General features: G+C 26.5%; 1 protein-coding gene across 1 annotated transcript; it reads left to right on the forward strand.

Moving 5' to 3' along the window:
* LOC113363441 (ras-related protein Rab-23) lies at positions 1–23,332 on the forward strand. The gene is made up of 6 exons (XM_026605944.1): positions 1–311; positions 8,690–8,811; positions 17,772–17,934; positions 19,796–19,875; positions 21,488–21,684; positions 23,207–23,332. The coding sequence occupies exons 1-6, from the start codon at positions 237–239 to the stop codon at positions 23,317–23,319; spliced, it is 750 nt and encodes a 249-aa protein (XP_026461729.1). The 5' UTR covers positions 1–236; the 3' UTR covers positions 23,320–23,332.
* The last annotated feature ends 402 nt before the right edge of the window (positions 23,333–23,734 follow it).

Consider the following 23,734-nt stretch of genomic DNA (forward strand, 5'->3'; position numbering starts at 1 on the left):
CTTTCTTCGCCCCCGTGGTCAAGGGGTTGAATGCCCTAAATTCGTCGAAAGCGTCCGATCGCGTGCGTCATATAATATTTACCAAGGTGATTTCAGTTTAATTCAGCAAATTTATTGAAGTACATGGATTTTCTTGTAATATATAATTCACTATTTCGCGGACCGTCGACCTGGTCTGTCAGATATATTAAATATTAATTCTTGTGTGTGATATTTGCATAAATAATTTTTAATAAATGAGGGAACGAGTGTTCGGAGTGAGTTATCCTGCGTTCAAAATGCGGGAAGAAGATTTGGAGATCGCCATCAAAGTGAGTAGATAAATTTTTACTTTATACTATTGAATTTATCTCATTGTAGCAAATTGTAAATTATTCACTTTAACCTATATTCTTGTCACCATTTTGAATAAAAAATCATTTTTTCTAATATTATTTTTTTTTGTCTTCTTGAAATAACTCCTTACTGCTGCCTTTGCCGTTATCACTTTATAGAAAAATAAATACTGCACTTTTAAATACTTGTGTACACAGTAATTATTAGAAGAATAGAAAACGACAATAGACATAAACAGACATAAAAATAGAAAAAAAAAATTAAATGGTTGAGTAACTTGTGCGAGCTAAATTTCTAAATATGTGTTTAGACTCGCAACTTACTGAATACTTAATTTATAAACTTAAAAATATAATATCAAAATTATTAACCTGCCTAAAAGAGAGAGTTCTCAAATATACACTAATAAAACTACAAAATTTGGGAATTTTTTATAATCTCACAATTTGGTACATTTTCTTAGGAACAGTACATGGGTTTATAGTAAGGATACGTTGATAATGAAAATATAAAAGGGATTCTTAAGAGATTTACTTAAGCTATGTAAATATATATATAAAAAATTTATATGATTGTACGTGCACCCTGTGCTCACTTAAATTAAATAATGATCAAAAAATAATTATTAACGAATTCTTAACAGCAAAAGTATTTGCTTTTTGATTTATACAGAATTAGTTACTGCATATTGTTTTTCTCAAAATTAATTCATATTTTTCTATATTTTTATATGATTTTTCAAAGTTTTTTTCCGATTTCTTTATTCATTCACATATACAAAATATTTATTTTTATTTAACTCTAATTTTGACTGTGGATATCAATCAGAAATCTTATATTTTCATGTTTTTTAATTTTTAGATTTAATTATATATGTAAGTGTGGATTATAAACAGTTGTCTAAAAGAATAATATAATTTTATTCAATAAAGACAATTCAAATTTGAAGGAAAAACGACAATTAACAATTATTTTTAAAATGATTTCCAGTATATCATCCTGGTAAATTTTTTACTTAACTATTCTTCTTCTAATTAATTATTTTCTTAATAATATATTTTTAAAGACACACGATAATGAATTGTACTTACTAAAAGTAGTTTTTTATGCTTAAAAAATCAAATATTCCAACTATATAGAGTACAAATTACATAAAGTAATTGGTAAAAAATTGTGCCTATAAATAGTGGATTTTTATTCAGCTGATTATAATCAGAAGAAGAAAAAGAAGAATATATACTTCTATTTTTTAATGAAAAATTCTGCTGTGTATATACACTTGGTATAGTATGTGTAGTGCCTCTATTAATTAATAAAATTATATTAAAAGTTGTTTATAATGACTTTGTGACATGATACAATTGTTGAATTATATAACTTTAGTCGATTAATTAAAAATTGTAATGCTTTTTAAAGTCTGTTCTGAAGTAACATAGGATAAGGAATTCTTTTGATCATTTACATAAAAATATTTACATAAAAATTAATAGAGGATACAATAATGCTCAACCATATATATTAAAGTATACTTAAATATATCATTTATTCTTCTCAAATTTCTTGTCCCTTAATGGCCAGAAGACCTACTAACTTAATTTAAGAACTGTTTCTTTTACTAACACAGATTTTTATCTACAGGGGAATCTCCTCAGTGGAGGAAACCTCTAAAAAATCTGGCCCCCATCATTGCTATTTTTTTTTTAATTTTCAATATGTAAATTCATAAATGACATCTAGAAATTTGTAATGCCTCTAGAAAAATCTCATATGTTTTTACACGAATGTGTTTGTAATACATTTAAAACAAATCTTCAATCTTCCTTTTCAGATTTAATAATTGTAATTACACAATAGTTATTATGTTTCCAAGTTTGTATAAATGTGCTAACCGCTAAAACCGTACAATCCGACACGTTTTTCATTAAATACGTCAATTTTTGCAATCACCATAATTATAAACTTTCACAATAGAAAAAGTTCTTACTATGAACACCGCAAATTATAATCTGCTACCGTTGATGTAGCGAATCTATTTAAATAACTATTATAATTTTTTATACCCACATTTCTAACTGATAATTAAAATAAGTGCACTTGCTTTTAAAAAATACACATTGTTATCTTTTACTTTTATATTTATTACCAATTGATTAAATTTATTGTTATTTTATTCAAACTTTTTTGATTGACTACTACATGAAATGTTTTATGATTATGTTAATGCGTTAGATATAGTTGTAATTGGAAGATTAAAATCTTCCAAATTACTCAGTATAATAGAATATCATGAATATATTTATAATCAATTACTGTTTATTTTGTAGAGAAATCGTTTTGAAGAGAATTATTTATTATGGTTTTTCTAAGATATATGCGATACCTTGGTGAGAATAATGCATTGGAAAAATACAAAAGGTTAACAAAACTAAAGGTATATTTGAATATTTTTATATTTATTCATAGCTGAATATATATTGTATATTTATCAAATAGAAGACAGTTATGTGAAAGAAATATTAATAATATTGATAAAGATAATAATAAAAAAATGTGTGGAGATAAGGCACGTACTTGAAGCTCGGTATAAATTCGTCAATTTTAAATGAAAGCATTTATGAGTTGAGATATTTTTGTCATTTATATTCGGTAAAGTATTAATTACATCTCATTCCTAGTTTGACTTAAAAATACAAACTTAGTACCTCATTTGTAATTTTTTTAATCAACATTGGTGCGATTGGTTACATATTTTCCATTGAGCTTTCCTAGAAATTGTTTTATGTGTGATATCATTTATATCATAAATTGTGAGCATCTATTTATTATACATTATATATTATTATTATTTATTGCAATGTAATATTAATAATTTCGTAAAAATTTGTTATGTTCCACAGTCATACGAATTTTGTAGTTTTATGATATATATTATTATAGTTGATCTACTTCACATTTTCCTTGATTAGATTCTGATTTGATAGTTGAGTCTTTTCGCATTGAAATAATATTTAAATAATTAAATTTAACTTTTAAATATAATATTACATCTGTAGAAGTCTTTAATATTTCATTCATTGATGCATTTAAATTTTAGTTAATACCTACATTAAAGAATTATATTCAAATCATAACTAATTTCCTTCAAATAGATTATACAAAATTTATAGTCGTTTAACAAGCACCTAAAATACTAAAGCAAACTCGAAAGCATTTATTTTCTTCGAATTCACATAATTTTTATAATTCCCATAACTACTTGTTTTAAACAAAGAAAGTATAATAAAAACAAATTATTCATTTGGCGTGCTTTTCTAAGTATTATTAAATCTCTATGATTTTTATAGTGGAAATTTTTAAACAAATTAAATGAAATTTTATAGTTAATAATAATAATTTATGAAAAATGATTTTTAGAAAATGTTTGTTAACAGATACTTCAATGATTTTTAATATTGTTCAACTTAATATTCTTCTTCAAGCTTCTATATTATTATATTTGAATAAGATTTAATAATAATAGCTATTTAAAATCTTGGATCAATGGAGCTAAAATTAGGACAGTTCAATTTCAACAATTTAAAACAGTTGCCTATGTTTGGATTTAATATCATTAATGTAGCATAGATAATTCCTAATATTTTTGAAAATTATATCTCAATTTTGGTCGCTGTTTTTTTATAATACAATCTTTAATTATAAAATAATGTACCTATGTGTTATTAGTAATAGTATACTATTGCAATTCGCCAAAAAACAATTGAAAAATCGATTATTCTTAAATTAGTATTTAACATAATTATAAAATAATACATACATAAATTATAAATAATACATATCAGCAATAGAACTGTCTTGCAATTCATCAGTTGGAACTGATGACTCTACGTTGCAAAAAATATCATTAATGAAAAATCGATTGTTTTTAAATTATTTGCAAACATTAAAAAAAGATAATCTATGTTTGTGCAATTTTGATTCGTTCCATGATTTTAAATGCTTTTAATTTTTTTACAAACTCACTGTTGATCATATGCATTTAAATATACGCATACAAATCTACGAATTCATTAGTCTTCTATTGTGTGAAAACTAATTTGTGCCGCATGGATCAATACTCTAATGTTTTTTCTTCTATTTTTTGTGGAATTTTTAATTAACATAAAATCATATAAATCTTATTCATCATTTATTTTAATTGGAATTCCTTAGTAGGTATCGGATATGGTAAGGCAGCTGTAAAATTAACTTTTTATAATAATCATTTCTGATATTCATATGTTACGCGAAGAATGAATAACCGATGAGCAATTGTGTGACCATATGCAAGAATACATTAATTGTAATTTTTTTTTTGCTATTGTTTCTTATTGAATACCAGAATTATATTAAAAATTGTCTATAATTACATTGTGATATAATAAAAATTATTAATTATATAACTTTTGTTTAGTCGATTAATTATGAAATGCTTTGTGAAATCGATTCTTAAAGTAACAAGGGATAAAGCATTCTTTTATACAACATTTTAACCAAAAATTAAATCATAATTAATTGTGGATACAATAATGTTCATTTATTTTTGTAGAAGTATATTTTAAATAGAGGCCTATCTAGTCTATTATCATAGATTTTTCGATTATATTATTTTCGTTTTCCCATGAACTTTTAAGATTAATATGTAAACTAATCAATGATAGTTTTTTTTATTTTACAATAAAACTAGTTTAACTTAAGATTAAGTTAAATGCAAATTGGGCATAGGACAAAAAGTTCAACAAATAATATTTTATGATATTATTATCCATATTTATTAATCAATCAACCATTAATATTTGATAAAATATATATTAATATAAATATATATGTATTTGAATATTTCTGAAACGTTAAATGGTAATATTATTTAAGTAAATATTTGAATAATCTGAACATGGAGATCTGTTTTTTACTTGAAAATACTTTTGATTATTACTTAAAATATAAAATCACCTGTAGTAGATAAAAATCACAGTTAGAATATTTAAGGAAATGAAGATCTAAAAGCTAATTATGTTTATATCTATATATAGGAGTAGTTAAAAATATTTTTTTCATGTTTTTCTATTATCTAGTAGTTACATCCATAGATAAAAGAAGAGTATATGGTTAGAGCTATGGACTTCTTTGAATCAGAGGTTTCAGGTTTGAATAGCCTGGTGACATGCAGCAGTGACATCTGTTTTCACTTACAAAAATAGATGCAATATATTTCCAAGTGAAATGGCTCTTACCCGGCATTGCTGTATGAATAAAAATGCATCTAAATAAATCCATAACATAGAAATAAGACAACCGTTTGGGTTGCCATATATAAAAAAGCTTCTTAGTTTAAAAAATCAATACAATATCTCATAGAACTCGTTGAGTTCTGATTGCTGTTACGAATAAAAAAATAATATTTATATTTAGACAAACAAATCATATTGGTTAAATTATAAAATTCAGTATACTTTTATGTCAATACAATAAGTTCTTAAGCTCAAGTCATTCCACTCATTTTTCGTCATCGTGAGTTGCTTATAATAAAAAGTTCTGAAACTAAAAAATGTAAGTGCAATCGAAAAAGTTTATTTGATCATACTTTCATAAAAATGTACCCTATTTATATAATCATTACATATTGTATTGCTACGTTAATGTACCTACATTCTATTCAGTGACATTTTCATTTCCATCAAAATAGTATTTCTTGCTGACAATGAGAATTATTCATTGTGCGCTGCCTTTTACTATTATATTTTTATTTCTATTTAATGGAGTCCTTTCAAATAAAGTAATCATAATCATTGTTGTCACAATGGCAGTTTTGCATTTAATATTTGTGAAAAAAAATTAAATGAATTTTTTATTACCTTGCCATTATTGCAAATAAAGTTCCTTAACCTAATTACAAATGATGTTAATAAAAAGCGCTGTGCTCTTACTTATTAATGTAATACTGGATAAAATTAATTGTATGGTGAATGTTTGATTTTGAGTTGAATTATTGAAAAAGTATAGACAACAAACCTCAATTAGTACAAGACAAAAATCACACCTGACAATTCACGCATTATATAATTTTACCTTATAAGATTTTTTCTTAACAACTTCGTCAATTTTCTTGTGTCAAATTTTATTATTTTCTATTTAATCAATTTCCGTTGAAAATTTTCCTTTCTACTTTATATCATAAAATTATTTTTTATTTGCTAAACGCTGCCTTTGTTATAAATCTTCACCTAATTTGTGAACACAAAATAACTATAAACGAAAACCATAATTATATGTAAACTTTATTATCTTCTTAAGAGTATATGTATGTTACCAGCACGAACAGTTATTCAAAGAATTATATCGAAAAATAAGGTCACTAGCAATTTATATGAAATATGGTACATTTAATACGCCGATGAGAAAGATTTTTGCTCATGGTTTGTTAAGTTTCATCAAATTAAATTAATGTTGAACATAATGGATTACCCATGAAATGTGTTTTTTCTATAAATTAGGCGTGAAGTATTAATTATTTTCGATGAGGTTTCCAAATATTTGTAAACTTTAGCGAGAAATATTTATATCAGGAATCGGAATTACATTAAGCGGAGAGCCTGCTTTAGAGACTTTAAAAAATCGACTTTTTTTGCAAAAATGTCTTCTAAAACTATTCAAGAATATATCCCTAACATTTCAGGAACAAATTCAAATTATTTTCGAAGTTACAGAAGAAATAGTGAGCAAGCGCCGAGCAATCTCGGTTTTTCATTTTTACGATATACCCTAATTGGCGGACAAGATACCAAAAAAACTAAACGTCCTATCGAAACGACAGAAAATTTATTGTATTCAATTCTCTTCTAGTTGGACCAAAAAAACTAAACGTCCTATCGAAACGACAGAAAATTTATTGTATTCAATTCTCTTCTAGTTGGACCTAAAAACCTTTAGAAAAAGTTATAATTAACCCACTTTTTAAACGATCCAAAGTGAAATTTTTTATCAAAAAACATGATTTTTTTTTTAAGTTGCAAAAAGTTGATAAATTCCTTACATTTTTCTAGATTTTTCAGGTTTTACTAGAATCTATACTAATGAAAATATAAAATTGTTTTGGTTGTCTTGCTTCGGATGAAAATTGTGACCTGTATCTTTTCCGCCAAATGACACCTGCACGCTCGTGGCGCATCGGCAAAATGCTTGTACCCGGCATATTATGACATATATTTTAATGAAAAAATTTGAGAAGAATGTTGAAATATATAACAATACCCCGGAAAGTTTCATTTCAATTAAATATTTATTGACATTCCAAAAAATTCTTAAAAAAGCGAGCTTCCACCTATTCTAAAGCAGGCTTCCCCCTTAACTTCGAATTGAAATTGAAATCTATTGAGATCAGTTGATATTAAATTAGATAACTTAAAAATAAATTGTTAACTGTTGAACTTATATAGAACAAATGTGGAAACTATAAATCACAAATTTGGCAAATATAAAGAATGGTCGGTGATTAATTCTGCAAAATCGCTTCAAATGGAATTCAATATTTTTGAGTTTTCATGATCTATTAATTTCTGCAAGAATCATGATCATATTTGGCGTCTGTTTAGAATCTGCATTATGTCATAAGTCGAGTATTTTTGATATTCTATGATACGAGTGGTACTTTTTTTACTTTGCAACCACAAGATTCCATGTTCGATACCCACTAGCCTGATATCAAGCAGCATTGACATTTACACTTGATAATATAGATCTAAAGTATGCTTCCACGTAGAAACAGCCTTTCCTTGGTATAAAAACAATCTAATTCTAATAATAAAATATATTGAATACTGATAGGCCACTATTGGATTGCCTTCTAAAAAGTGAAAAGTTTTTTACAACGGCTTTTAAAGTTTTGATTACTGTTGAAAATTAAGAAAGAAAAAAACTTTAATCTATATTAAACTTATTTGGGATCACTCGCAATCATAACAAATGCAGACATCGAGACAATTATTGTATACCAACATGGTTTTACACTTAAGACAATCACTATTTGTGGGCAAATATTCAAATCTAGTCCCACGTAGTCTTTTTATTAATAATTTCTTTTGTTATTAGTACTATTTGTTCAAATCCTTTAATTTCTTTTACTCTCCTCTTCCTCCTTAAATTCCTCTCCGTCATTTTGATTCAGGCTACTTATATATTAGGTTTTTTTTTTAAAGGTGTATTGATAATCAAAGCTTATTAATCATTAACTTTGCATTTTCTAATGTTTGTATGTATTCAATTTTAATCAAGTATTTGTTAATTACTATTAAAATCCATAATATTCCAATTGTTTCAGGTGGTGATCGTCGGAAATGGTGGCGTCGGAAAATCCAGTATGATTCAGCGCTACTGCAAAGGAACATTTACTAGAGATTACAAAAAAACGATAGGAGTCGATTTCCTTGAACGCCAAATTGAGTGAGTACTAAATTTTAAGACAAATGTAATAAATTCAGAGTGAATTAATTTAGGACTATAATATGAACATTCGTTCGTTCACTAAGGTAGTCGTGCATAAAATTATAATGATAAAATATATTAAATTTAGATAGGCCAATCGTTGGGTGCCTTTCAAAAAACTATGTAGTTTTAAGTAAAATATTATCACAGACTAAAATGATATTATCATTAAAATGCGATCCTATGTTTTTCAATATTATGATTCATTTAAATTATCGAAAATCAGAATATTAGTAGTAAATATAGCTTTTGTTACTTTTTGTTATTGTTAAATTTCCAAATATAATTTCATAAATTACATTTTCGTTACAGTTTTATATTCTCTACCTCATTTATAGACGAAAACTAAAATACAATAGTGCAGTTTTTCAAAAATATCTAAAAGGAAAATGCAATTACATTTCAATTTAACTATTGATACTACTAAATACGAATTATAATATAATAATGAAACAGTAATTATATTATATTATATTATATTATATATATATATATATATATATATAATTTTCACTTTTTAGCTAGTTTGCATTTTATTAATTCACCAAATAAATTACAACCGGCTTGGAGAATATTTTAGTGTCCCTGCACCATATTTTAAAACATTTCTTTTCATTTAAATTATCTTATTTGATATTCACTTTCTCTTCCATTTCTGACCTTATAATCATTTCAATATATAGAATTGATAAATAATTATTCAAATTTTGGGTAATAAATTTAGGTTAATTAAATAAAAAAAATATATTTATTAGACTTCTAGCCTTTATGGGAAATTGTTCATGAAAACATTACGAACAAGTTTACAGTTTAAGCAGATCAGTCATAAATTTATTATAGCTGATCATTTTGGAATTTGGAAAAAAGGTACAAGCTCCTTTGCAAATAATAAAATGTTTTTAATAAAGCTATAGGGCTACAAATTATGCTCGACTTGTTCCATATAACTGTAATTGCTCGCCAAAGGCAGAATTAACCGAACTCGTATAAAATATAACTGGCGCATTAAAATGAGCATCACTTTTTTAAAAATCTTTATAAAACATAACGATATTATTTTAAAAAATATAGGTAAATTAATATTCATTTTTTCAATGAAAGTGAATTTTTATATGATTTTAGGGAGCATTGGGACTATTGCAATGAGATTATTTGAAGTGCCAACACTCACATTTGCAGCTTTAATAATTGATTAAAATTTTGTGATTTAAAAGCTTCCCTTTGGCTCAGTATTGATCTTTTTAAAATTAAGTTAGCAAAAAATAGTTATCACAAATATTGGTTCAATATTAAATTCAAATAACAGCATTATAAAGCAAATAAGCATCAATTTATGAATGTGTGAAATTTTCTATTATAAATTACTTTCTATTCTTTTCTATCTAAAGCTTCATATATCACGCATTATATATTTATCATGTAATTTAATTCAAGGTGGAGTATATTGAAGTAATTTGAAATCTATTGTAATACCTTAATTGTAAAAAAAAACGTTTCATGAAATTATTATTGGATAACTATTTGAAATAAATAAAGTATCGCGAGAAATGAAAATTCAATTAAAACTACATGAACTAAACAGACAAATTTTTATGGGTGGTATGTATAATTGAAAAGTAAATATGGCTTTTCAAAAGCTGTGTTTATAATAATAATTAAAACATTGTTTTAAATAAAAAATCATTTCAAGAATTTTGAATCTTGAAATCAAATTCTTAATAATATATTTATATTAAATCGTAAATTATAATATTAGAAACCTGTATAATTTGTAATATAAGCTTAATTCGAATTTATATTCTTTTTGTTTTCATTTCTTAGGCGTATTAGTCAAATTCAATCTATTTTCTTAATTATTTCTGATATTATCAAAGTTAATTATTAATATATTTTTAATTTCTGAATACTAAGACAACTTATCTAACTTGTTCTACTTGATTTTGTTGTGATATAATTATCGAGGATATCGAATATTTTATCAAAGATTTTTGCAATAAAACAAGATCTGGTATGCATCAACTGATCTATCATTATTCAACGCATTTTCTTGTATCTGGCTAGATATTTTATTATGCACTTTATAAAGCAGTGGTTCTCATTTAATTATTTATAAATATGAATAAATAATGAATATTCATAAAAATAAACTAGTTTAAATCTTTTTACAATTTATTAGGAAGAAACGGTGAAATATATTAGCAAGAAAATGTTTTTTTTCTGTGTGATTAACAATAAAACAATTAACACTTTTCCATGCCGCCTTTTAAATTGTTTTGAAAAATATTGCATGATGAACTAAAATATTTTATAGCTCACTTTAAAAACAAATTTTTTATCATAAACTTTCAACTTAATTATATTATTAATTAATTAATTATGCACCGTACATTATATTTTGTAGTGTTTAAAATTTTTTGCAATTTTTGTTTATCTATTATGATAAATAAATAAAGTTCTGACTACAAATAATATCTGCTACATTATTCAAAGCAGTTGTCAAAATAAACTCAAAGATAGTGCTTTAATATTAATTACTATAAAATGATAAAATATAATTTAAAAAAAATTATATATAAAAGTTTCGAAAAAAAAACTAAAAATAATATCTGCTACATTATTTAAAGCAGTTGTCAAAACAAACCCAAGATAAAGCTTTAATATTAATTAATATTAAATAAAAATAATTGTAAAGTATTTCAATATACTATTTTTACTGCATTTTAGGATATCTAATTTCTGCAAAAATGACATTTTAATTGGTCTTGCAGATTTGGTATATAGAAAATTCTGTTAAAATAAGTATCTTTGCTACAAAATGCGCAGTAAAGGTTTGATAGACTTTTTAAATTAGACAGATAGACAGTATAAAATCTAACAAATCTAATAAAAAAATATGATTGATTTGAACATAACAAATTAATGATTTTTAATATGTATATAATTTTAAACCTGCAAGATATATAGTAACAAAATTATAAAATAATGATTTGATATCCAAAATGTAAGATACTACATTTGATATATATATATATATATATTATTATATATATATATAGATTGGATATAGAAAATGATTTTAAACCAAGCAGTTGCTTCAAAAACGCACAGTTAATATTTGACATTTTCAATTATTACAATTTAAAATCAATTTTTAAAAAATATGATTGAACTGAATATGATAAATAATGATTTTTAATATTATATAATTTCAAATCTGCAAGATATATAGCAACAAAAATGATGATATGATATCCGAAATATGAAATCAACAAATACAAATCAAAAGCTGCAGATTGAGATACAATGGAGTAATTTTCATGTTTTCCTGCAATTTTCTCAATGTACCAACATATATTAAAGTGCAAAAGTTATTTTCCGTAAAATCTATTGCCTATCATCTTCCATTTAAATTTTATTATCTAAACAAAATATTCAAGAACATGATCGATATTAGATATCTTATAATAACAATCTTTCAAATGTAGATAGCAACCGCTGGGTTACCTATCTTTAATAGGTAATAATATTGAATATCTTTCCGCTAATTTCTGATTATTGTTCAATAAAATAATATAGAAAAAACACAAATCATGTTGGCATTTCAGCTAATATTTTATATGATACATGTTTGTCCTATTGATCGATCTATATTTGACCCTTACTCTATTTTATTAAAATTGATTTATGTCAAGTCCAACTTTGACAAATTCTGATTCCTCCACATCAACACCGAAGAGTTACATTACATGGCGTCCGCTGAAGAGTGGAATCCAACTCGTTTTGTAATATTTAGGACACGGTTCGAATGTAGAAGAAACTTGTTTGAAAGCAATAAATACATGGTTTTACATCTCCTACATATGATCAGTTAGTCAGTTAGTTCACAGAAATCTTTTTATTAGGCGTTTGCTTGGCTACTACTGAGGAGACATCGAGCACTTAGGGTCAAAATGGGTCACACCTACGCAACAACTTGTTTTGATGCACAATTGACGCATTGCATATCGAGATTAGATGGAGACTGTGCAAATCATTATTATATATTTGTTTGAAGTTATTTTCATATCATGGTGTTCAGACCGAATAAATTGAATAGTTTAGAAAAAACAATTATTGGATGACTTAGAATATAATTTGAATAATCCATATACAAGAAAACTATATTTGGGAAAAACTTATAGTAGAGAAGATTCTTTTCGGTTATTGAAATATGCAACCATTAGGCACTTAATATATTAATACTTAATATATAATATATAAATACTTAATATATATATATATACTAGATGACCCGACAGACGTTGTCCTGGACCCACATCTACAATTCAAAAGTTTCATTTTTTTAATATCCTATCCTACACTTTTTAATATCCTGTTTGATGTCCTGCCTTTGTGATTAATTTATGGTCATAAGCATTATAAGAAATTCATAAAAAAATAATAGAGTATCTGCGGTTAAAGAACAATATCTCACTTGATTTTACCACACAACATAATTGCTTCAATAATTTAGGCTATAATTTACATAATCTCTTACGTTATATTAGTTGTATTTTGCCAATTATAATTTCTACAGTACATTTTTTCTTAGTAATAATTTAATAAACATTATTGTTTAGTTTCAAATCTTTTAGGTGAATTAATTTGTAAAATCTAGTTCATATGAGACTCTTCAATCCAAGATCAACTTGTTAAATATTTCACATCCAATGCCAAACAAATGAATTTTTGATACATCAAACAAAATCCTAAATCATTTTTTAATAAGTAGAAGTATTTTTTTGTATTGTTAAATAATTAATAAAGTAAGCCAAAATGCAACATGCATAAGTTTGAAAAAATAATGTATATGCAATTTTGGACTTATTGCGTTATTTATTAAACTGAATTATATAATTTCATATGCCAACTATAGAGTGTTGACTGTTGATCTTATATTATTTGAATTTCTGGCACATCGCTTTTCGACAATAATAATGTAGACATTGCATTTTTCTTGTATATTATATTCTAATATTATCTAGGCGAATAATTTCAGCTATATTCAAATTTCAAGTGAATTGACTTTTAAATCAGACGACACTTATTTCTACAATATTACTATAGTTTTATCGTTCATTAAATCTTAAAAATTCTCTTTGACAAACTCTGAAAAGAATTATCAAAATTCGACTAACCGTTTAGGAGAACTATCAAATCATACACTCGCACAGAAGAATTTTATATATAAGGTAAATGTGTGTGATATAAAATACATTAAGCTACATTAAGCTTCCAAATTATCAATCTGGTTTAGAGTAGTATGAAAGAAAACTAGCTGTAAGTGGAATTCTGTCTTAAGGCAATTAAGGCATTGTGCCTTAAGGCAAATTGCTGGAACTTCCCGTACCAAAAATTATTATTTTTTTAAAAACAATTAACATTTTTGAAAAAAATTTACTTTGAAAAACTATAATTAACTAAACTATAAATTGGACAAAAAATTACTTTTTTTTGAAAAAAAAAAATTTTTTTTAAAAAATTTTTTTTTTTTAATTTTTTTTTTTTGAAAAATTTTTTTTTCTTTATTTGACATATTGTGGAAGATCTGAACTTTTTTTTTCAAAGCAATCGTACTGCTTTAACTGCATAGGGACAAAATATAAAGCGCGTAAGCGCCGCGTCGCCTGTCTAACGCATAAGCATTGGTACGGAACCCATAGGAATGTTAACAAAATGTATACTTATTGTTAAAATCTCTATAAAATATCTGATAATTTGATGTGCATATGTCTAATAATCATTTCTGACCGCCAAATGGCTCATTTTTTTTACTTTTTCCTCCATATCTCCGAAACCGCTAGACCTACCTTCATGAAAATTTTATCGATTCTTTATCTTGTCAATACAAGTGAAATGTTTTTTGAATTATTCAAATCGAACGCTTCCATTCTCTAAAAACTGAGTTACCGTTTTCGGCACTTTTTTGCCCCGTATCTTCGGACCGGCTAGACCTGCCTTCGCCAAAACTAATCAGCACGTCTCCTTATCAATACGAATCGAATGTTTTTTGAATTATTCAAATCGTTGATCCGAGTTCCCGAAATCGTCGACGAAATTTGTATCCGCCATACATACACACACGTACATACATACATACATACACACACACAATCGATAGAATTTTCATGAAGGTAGGTCTAGCGGTTTCGGAGATATGGAGGAAAAAGTAAAAAAATGAGCCAGGTGGCGATCAAAAATGATCATTAGACATATGCACATCAAATTATCAGATATTTTATAGAGATTTTAACAATACGTATACATTTTGTTATATTTCTATGGGTTCCGTACCAATGCTTATGCGTTAGGACAGCGACGCGGCGCTTACGCGCTTTATATTTTGTCCCTATGCAGTTTAAAGCAGTACGATTGCTTTGAAAAAAAGTTCAGATCTTCTACAATATGTCAAAATAAATAAAAAAAATTTTTTTTCAAAAAAAAAAAATTAAAAAAAAAATGTTTTTTTAAAAAAATTTTTTTTTCAAAATAAGTTATTTTTTGTCCAATTTATAGTTTCTCAAAAATCTTATTCTTTCAAAGTAATTTTTTTTCAAAAATGTTAATTGTTTTTAAAAAAATAATAATTTTTGGTACGGGAAGTTCCAGCAATTTGCCTTAAGGCACGATGCCTTAATTGCCTTAAGACAGAATTCCACTTACAGCTAGTTTTAAAAATTATTTTTGCAAATAATTTTTGTACTTTTTGTCAAACTGGATATATAAGATTAAATAATAGTTCATTAATAACTAATACATCGACTATTAGTTTTATTAGTCAATGAATTGTATAACGATTTTGCAGCATTCTAGAAACAAGGCGCGCATTTATTTTAAAATTAATGATTGATGCTAATATACAAACCAATTTGCTCTTGATTCGGCAGGGGAGGTAAACTAACACATAACGTTTTACAAAAAACTAAGCTAAATGTGTGCTTTTTGCGTATATTTTCAAATTATTTTTCTGTGAAATTAAATATATCCAAATAGAATTTTAGAATAGTTTATCGTTATGTATTTTATTACTATACAATATAAAAGTGGATAATATTTGTTTGACATGGAACTATACACAAAATCTACTGATTTTTTGCTAAGAACACTAATCAGATCTAAATATGATATAAGATGTTGTGATCATACTTCTCCTGATTAAAGTTTATTAGAGGAAAACCTAATGGCTGTCTTTCCTATTCTTGACCCTTCATTTGTATTATAGACAAATCAGTGGTTGCAGTTTTATAATATATATTTTTAACTTATTGCAGCAATTCAGGTTATGGAATCTTTTCATTTAAAAATATATGTTGATATATTTTTCAATTGAAAATGGACCTAGTCACTACTTGATATCAGACTATGATTACAAAACTAGACTATTCCCGCGTCGCTACAACGACAACTATCGACTTAATGAGAAACAATATTTTTGAATCAAACACTTTATTTTTTTAAAATTCCATATTTTAATAAATTTAACGAATACAATAAACACGTCAATTTTTATTGTATCCTCATATATGAATAATGCTGTGAACAGTTACAAGAATGGAAATCAGACGTTTTATAACATAATCAAAGCGATTTCGAATTCATATTGATTTTACTGTAAATCCGATGCGGAATTTATTTAAAGTATTTGATATAAAACGATGCATTCTAACAGAACTTTATCTCTAGCATCGAATTAACATTCTTTAGTCGTTTAACAGATATATAAATCTATTGATTTTAGTTTTTGGGTAAAGAAAAAGAGTACAGGATTAACTTGGCTAGTAGCTACAGATCTTTCAAATATTTGATATAAATAGTTTGACTTGGGAACTCTGTTAAGGGGGTTGTTCGATTTTTTTTTTACAAAAAATGCAAGGTATTTGTTTTTGTTTTTCTCGAAATGTATTTATCATAGAGACATGCGGTTTTTTTAAACACAAATTACAAAATAATAGAATATTACGAAATTTTCTTTTTTTTTTTTGCTGTCATTTTTTGATCAGGGGGCGACAAAGTCGGCCTTGCAAAATCGATCTCTTTTGCGGTGCCACAGATAAATCCGTTGCGCATCGCCTGCAACAAAAAAAACTACGTTGAAGAAGAAGTTTGAATCCAGTCTCCTTACCAAAATGAAAGAAAAAATGCAAGAAGGAAAAAAATGGCAGCTATTTCAAAAAAAAGTGTCAAAAAAGGCCTTTTTTGGGGCGAGAAGCTTGTTATCAAGTTGTTTGAGGTAGGGGGACTAGGTATTGCAGTGGTGAGCAAATTTAAAAAAAATGCAAGTCTGACTTGTAGTTTTTTATTAATTTGTGGCACCGCATTGAAAAAAGTCAATTTGAGAAAAACGTATTTAAAGTTTTTAATATAATGTACTAAATACACAATTTAATTTATTGTACTAAATACACCATGGTGTTCAAAGATGCTGACACATTAAAAAGGTCATGTGCATGAGGTATTATAATGAAAAAGAGAGCAGCTGGCATACAATAGCTCGCGGAGCGATGAAAAAAACGGTTTCGGAGGATCATACATATAGAGATATATATATCTATAACTTGATTAAGATGATATTTTTTTAAATAATTCTAAGGTTTTTAGCTTTCATAATATCAAAAAATCTCAAAATCGAAAAAAAATAAATAAAAACCGAACAACCCCCTTAGTCTAATTTTGATTTTTTTTAACATGATGAATCGATCGCTATACATAGTTGTATTTGCCGAATGAACAAATAAACGGTTCTTAGCGTATTCTTGGTCTAATATGAAATATTATAAGCACTGAATCGTTTAAACTTAAAAAAATGTTAAACATAGCATAGGAAATTTTCCTTTTCCCTAATTTTCTTTGAATAATGAAAGTATTTTATATTTTTCTAGATTGGATGGTGAAGACGTTCGATTGATGCTCTGGGATACAGCTGGTCAAGAAGAGTTCGATGCAATCACCAAAGCTTATTACAGGGGTGCGCAAGCTTGTGTCATCGCATTCTCTGTCACTGATCGCGATAGTTTCTTGGCAGCAGCATCGTGGAAAACAAAGGTTTGTAGAGACTCAATTTTAAATCTTTGAATCCATGAAAGAAACTTTGAAGAATATAAAAATACGAAAACACCATATTTATACTACAGGAAACGTGTATTTGACCATTTTGAATAATAGTACGAATAGTAATACAGCATTTACCATAAAAACATATTTTGTAGTTTACATTATTGTGCACATGGATAATGTAAATTTGAATATACATGAACAATTTAAATTATTGGATTGATTTAAACAAAATATTTGTATTGCTTTAACAAATTATTATATTTAAGATAACTTTAAAATTGTAAGAGTATAATGAAACTATAATGAATCTTGGCAAGTAGTGCAGTAAACGGAGACGAAAAAAGGGTATAACATCTGAATTTTTTTACTGTGCTCCAATTTGCATCAAATTTTATGAACCTAATTCCAAAATTTTATGCAAATCGCAGCACAGTAAAAAAATTACCCAAAACGCTTAATTGACTGGAGTAAAGCAATTATTAATTCCCGTAGGGTAAGTTATAGTAATCGCAAAAAATCGAAAATGAAAATGTTTATATATCTTTACGTTTCAAATATATATACCTTAGAAAAAATGGATGTATGTGTGTGTATATATATGTGTGCGTGTGCGTGTGTGTATGTGTGTGGGGATACAAATTTACGTCGACGATTTCTGGAACACGGATTAAGCGATTTGAATAATTCAAAAAACATTCGATTCGTATTGATAAGGAGACGTACTGATTAGTTTTTGGCTAAGGCAAGTCTAGCCGTTCCGAAGATACGGGGCAAAAAGTGGCAAAAACGGTAACTCAGTTTTTAAGATAACGGGGCGTCCTATTTGAATAATTCAAAAAACATTTTACTTATATTAATAAGATGAACAACTGATCAAATTTTCATAAAGGCAGGTCTAGCGGTTTCGGAGATCTAGTGAAAAAAGTAAAACAAATGCCATCTGGCGGTCAAAAATGGTCTATAGACATATGCACATCAAATTATCAGATATTTTATAGACATTTTAACAATAAGTATAAATTTTGTTTACATTCCTATGGGTTCCGTACCAATGCTTATCCGTTAGATTAGCGGCGCGGCGCTTACGCGCTTCGATATTTCGTCTCTATGCAGTTAAAGCAGTACGATTGCTTTGAAAAAAATTTCAGAATTTCCAAAATATTTCAAAATACACTTTTCTTCAAAAAGTCTTTTTTTCAAAAAAAAGTAAATTTTTGTCAAAAATTTATAGTTTCTCAAAGATCTAATTTGTCAGAGTAATTTTTTTTCAAAAATGATAATCTTTTAAAAAGAAATTTTTTGGTACGGGAAGTTCCAGCAATTTGCCTTAAGGCATGATGCCGTGCGCCCCACTAGTTATTTAAATAAACATGTTCTTGTAAAAGACTATAAACCGACTTAAACTACTACATGGATAGTGTTAAGTGAGATAGAGATTTAAACAATTTGAGCTGTTATATTGAATGTTGAACTACTTATTGTGAATATAAATAGTGTTTTAAAGAAATTGACTTGTTATATAATTTTAGCAAAATATATATAATGCTTTAACGAATGATTAATAACTTCAAATTAGTAAGATTTAAAGGACGCGGTAAAGACAAGCGAACATTGTTAAAAGAAGCTTATAACTTGGGTAAGACTACGAACAAACTTCGTGTTTCTTAGAAGATTAAATATTAGAAGTTTTGAATTAGGTAAATCCTTAATCACATCACCTTTATTATTTGAAACATTACATTACCTTTTTTGAGAAATACAGTTCTTTCGTTAAATTTTGCCTAATAATTAAAAATAATATGTTTATTATATAATAAAAATATTAACTTATATTCGTTATATTTTTCAGGTTGAAAACGAATGCGGAGAGATTCCTACCGTCATAGTCCAAAATAAAATAGACTTAATGGATCAGAGCGTTGTCACACCGTATGTAATTTTATATCTAATTTAAACATATTTCTAATCACTATATATTTAGACATTATTCATGCAATATATTTTTAATTGTTTTTGCAAAATACATGTAACCCTCGTACAACACGGTAGTTACGTTCCATAAAACTAGCGTGTTATGCGAATCCGTGTTATACGGGAAAAAGAACTAGTACAAAGAGGGGTTACGATCCAAGAATTCAAAAAAACAGCTACATAACGATTATATAATAAATATTGCGATTTTTTATAAGTATTATTATCATTACATAAATTATATGATATTTTTTTGTCAAAACTAACAAATAATAATAAGTGCTATCCAACGCGACCCTTTTTTTTATAAGATATCCTCATCTTCTGAGCAGCCTATACTACCTCCAAAAAAAAAAAAAATATATATATATATATATATATATATTTGCAATTACTTTCTTTCAGCAAAATGATATTTTTAATTTAACACAAGTAAAGTTATCTTTATTAAACTTTTATGCTCATTTTATTTCAAGAATTGTTTAACAAATATTAAATATATTCGGATAATCCTAGTTTTTTTCAATAGAACGTACGCGCTCTAATAATAAATCTCAAATTAATCATCTTTTGCACTTGTTTCATCGCATTTATTGAGCTATTGTACGGCGATTTTACTAATTTTTTAGATTAAATAAAATTTTATTTTCATAGGTTTTACTATATTGCTTATTTTTTAGGACTTTGCTCAATTCTCAAATCATGTTAAGGGGGTATTCTAGTGTAGAGCGATGAATTTTAGGTCATTTTTAAAGTGTCGTAAAAGAAAGCAATGAATGTTTTTACTAACCATTTTTTCACCACTTGTTTATTAATATTGTTAAAATACAGAACAAAAATTAAAAAATAAAAAAGTTGAAAATTGTACAAAACTGGCAGCTGATGAAGTGGGCGGTCTCAAAAAATTGGCACCTCAGTCTTGACATGATATCAGCCCTCCTAGCCATCGGAAATGCAAAAAATAAAAAGATTATTAATCTACAATGATGTCGCAATCGGCTGAACTAGCGATGAGTAAAAAAAAAATTTGTTACAAATTGGCGACTGTTTGAAAAAAAAAAGGTTTTTTTTACTGTTTTTTTTTTTGAGTTTCTCGATTTTTTTAAAATAGTAAAAATAGGAATTTCGGGACGATTCTAGTTCTGACTATAGATAGATCTATAAATAAGACTCTCTGAAAATTTCAAATAAATTGGTCGAGTAGAACTCCAGAAATCGTGACAAGAGTACTGAAAAAGTAAGTTCTGAGAAAAACGCATTTAAAGTTTTGCGTGAAGCCAAACCAGTATGGAGACTGTCAGTAAAATGCCCATATCTCCGAAAATAATTCAAATTTTCAAAAACCTTCTCGTACCCATATTCTTAGATAGTTAAACTTTAAAAATATGAATTAAAAAAAATCGATTTTTCTGAATTTCCACACTAGAATACCCCCTTAAAGCGAATCCGTGTTATGCGAGGGTTACCTATATATGTTTGGAAAAGCAGAAAATCAAATCTATTATTTACTCAAAATAAATTAATTATTCAAGTTTATTTTCCACAGAATTATCTAGTTTTCTGATTTTAGAGAAGAAACGGAGCAGTTATCTCGCAGTTTGAATTGCCGCCTTGTAAGGACGTCGGTCAAGGAAGACCTGAATGTTTCCGCTGTTTTCCGCCTACTAGGAGCGCGCTGCGTGCAGGACATCCGGCAAGAAGAGGCCTTGTGGTCGGGAAATGGAGACGTACCGGATCCATATTCTGGAAGACACGGAGTTACTATTAGTACGTTACTAATTTTTATTTTTGTTAACAGATTCGATTGAATTTAGATTTAGTATAGTAGGTTAAAGTTGCTCAAGTCGAACTAACCACTAATTAATAAAATAATAAAATAACCACACATTACAACAATGAAGGTGACCATACGTCGCAGTTTGGCCGGGATAGTTCCAGATTTTCACTACGTGTCCAGGGAATTTCTAAAACCAAAATTTGTCCTGAATTTAGATATTTAGATCTTTCGTCCCGAGAAATATGACAAATACACAAATTCAAAAGCTGGTTGAAAAAGCATCTCACATTAATAAATTCGAACTTTTATTTTTAATTCCACGAAAATTAACAAAAATTACGAAAACTTCAAATTAGTTATAAAGTAAATTGAACAGAATTTTATACAATGCTCAAAAGCGAAAAAAACAGATGGAAAAATATAAGAAATGGTATAACATGATGTTATTAACATCATCGTTTGATGTTATTAGCATCAAACGTAAATCAAGAGTATAACGTATAATCAAATAAAAAGTTCTTCTTAGAAATTTAAACTTAACAAAGATCTTGAATCTGCTTACTCAACTAAATAGCTGCGTTGTAATTTAAATTTTGTATAATAGTTTGTATAATCTAGATTTTGTATACCGAATAAGTGATATAAATAAAATTCAACACAGATTCGAATCATTTTCATGAAAATCTGCAACAGGATCAAAAATACTTAAAGAATTCTTGATCCTGTTGCAGATTTTCATAAAAATGATTCGAATTTGTGTTAAATTTTATTTATATCACTTATTTGGTAGTATTTTGGGCATGTTTAAATAGTGGATTTGAGTTAGGCCAGTAATTTTAATTTTAAATTTTGAAGACATTGTAGCAAGTTGTGCAAAATTCCTTACTCGTACCGGTTTAAGCAAGAGTGTGTTATAGATTTTTTATATAAATATGAAGGATTTATGGATAAATACAATATTTAAAAATATTTATTTAAAAAAACACTAACAATAAGTGAGTGTAACCGATAACTTTTTTATATCCATGAACAGTTCCATTGACCATTCTTAGCACCCAAAGTTAACTATTAAGTTAAATTTTATAAAGATTATTTCAATACTTATAAAGATTTTTTTTGGCGTAACTAATAATTAGAGAAAATTTATAAATTCTACATAGTTACTGTTTAATAGCCGACTAGCCTAGAATTCAAAATAGCTACTGCCTATTAGTATCGAAAGTACATTTTTAAAAAGCGTAAAAATACCTATTTTAATAAAAAATAAAGTTTCAAAAATTGTTATGACACTAAATAGTATAAGACTAAATACAGATTAAGTAAATTCTAAAGATTTTTTTTAATTTAATTGCACTAAGTATTAAAAGCCTATTTCCTTAAGACAATATAATATAAATAATCAAAAAGATAGTGGATAAATTTATATTTACTATTTACTTATTAGACAATAAGTTTAGGCTATAATGTTTAAATGATTATTTAATTTTTTTATAGAATTTATTCTTGTTATAGGTGCTTTTAGCCCCACACATTTGGGAAAAACGAATGGCACAATTGTTCTATCAAGGCCTGGAAAGAAACACAAGAAGAAAAACGTTTTGAGGAACGCATGTAGAATTTTATAAAACTCTATAAAGTTGACTAAGAGTATGATTAACTATACTAAATGTAAATATGTTTTAATATAATTTATTTGATTTTGCGTACGTAAATGTACCTATATGTATATGAAAGCTTGTGTATGTATCTATATAATTTAATTCGACTTTGTTATATGGTTTTATCTATTATTATAAATGAACTTGAGTCATATTTAAATTATAATATATGCTATTGTCATAATGGTTATGATAATGTAATTTAATAAATATTCTTATAAAAGAAAGTGCATTAAAGTGTTTATATAAAATAATATTCACTTATTTTATTATTAGCATTGGAAATGTAAATAATCATTCTAATATCTAAATTTAGCAGCATTTACTACTAAATGATTACGTATTTCAACTCTGTACTTTGAAAACAGTATTATATCTATAC

The sequence above is a fragment of the Ctenocephalides felis genome, unplaced genomic scaffold, assembly GCF_003426905.1.
Source record: "Ctenocephalides felis isolate EL2017-DRISC unplaced genomic scaffold, ASM342690v1 CF-g0.4_SCAFFOLD_00845, whole genome shotgun sequence".
NCBI classification, from domain to species: domain Eukaryota; kingdom Metazoa; phylum Arthropoda; class Insecta; order Siphonaptera; family Pulicidae; genus Ctenocephalides; species Ctenocephalides felis.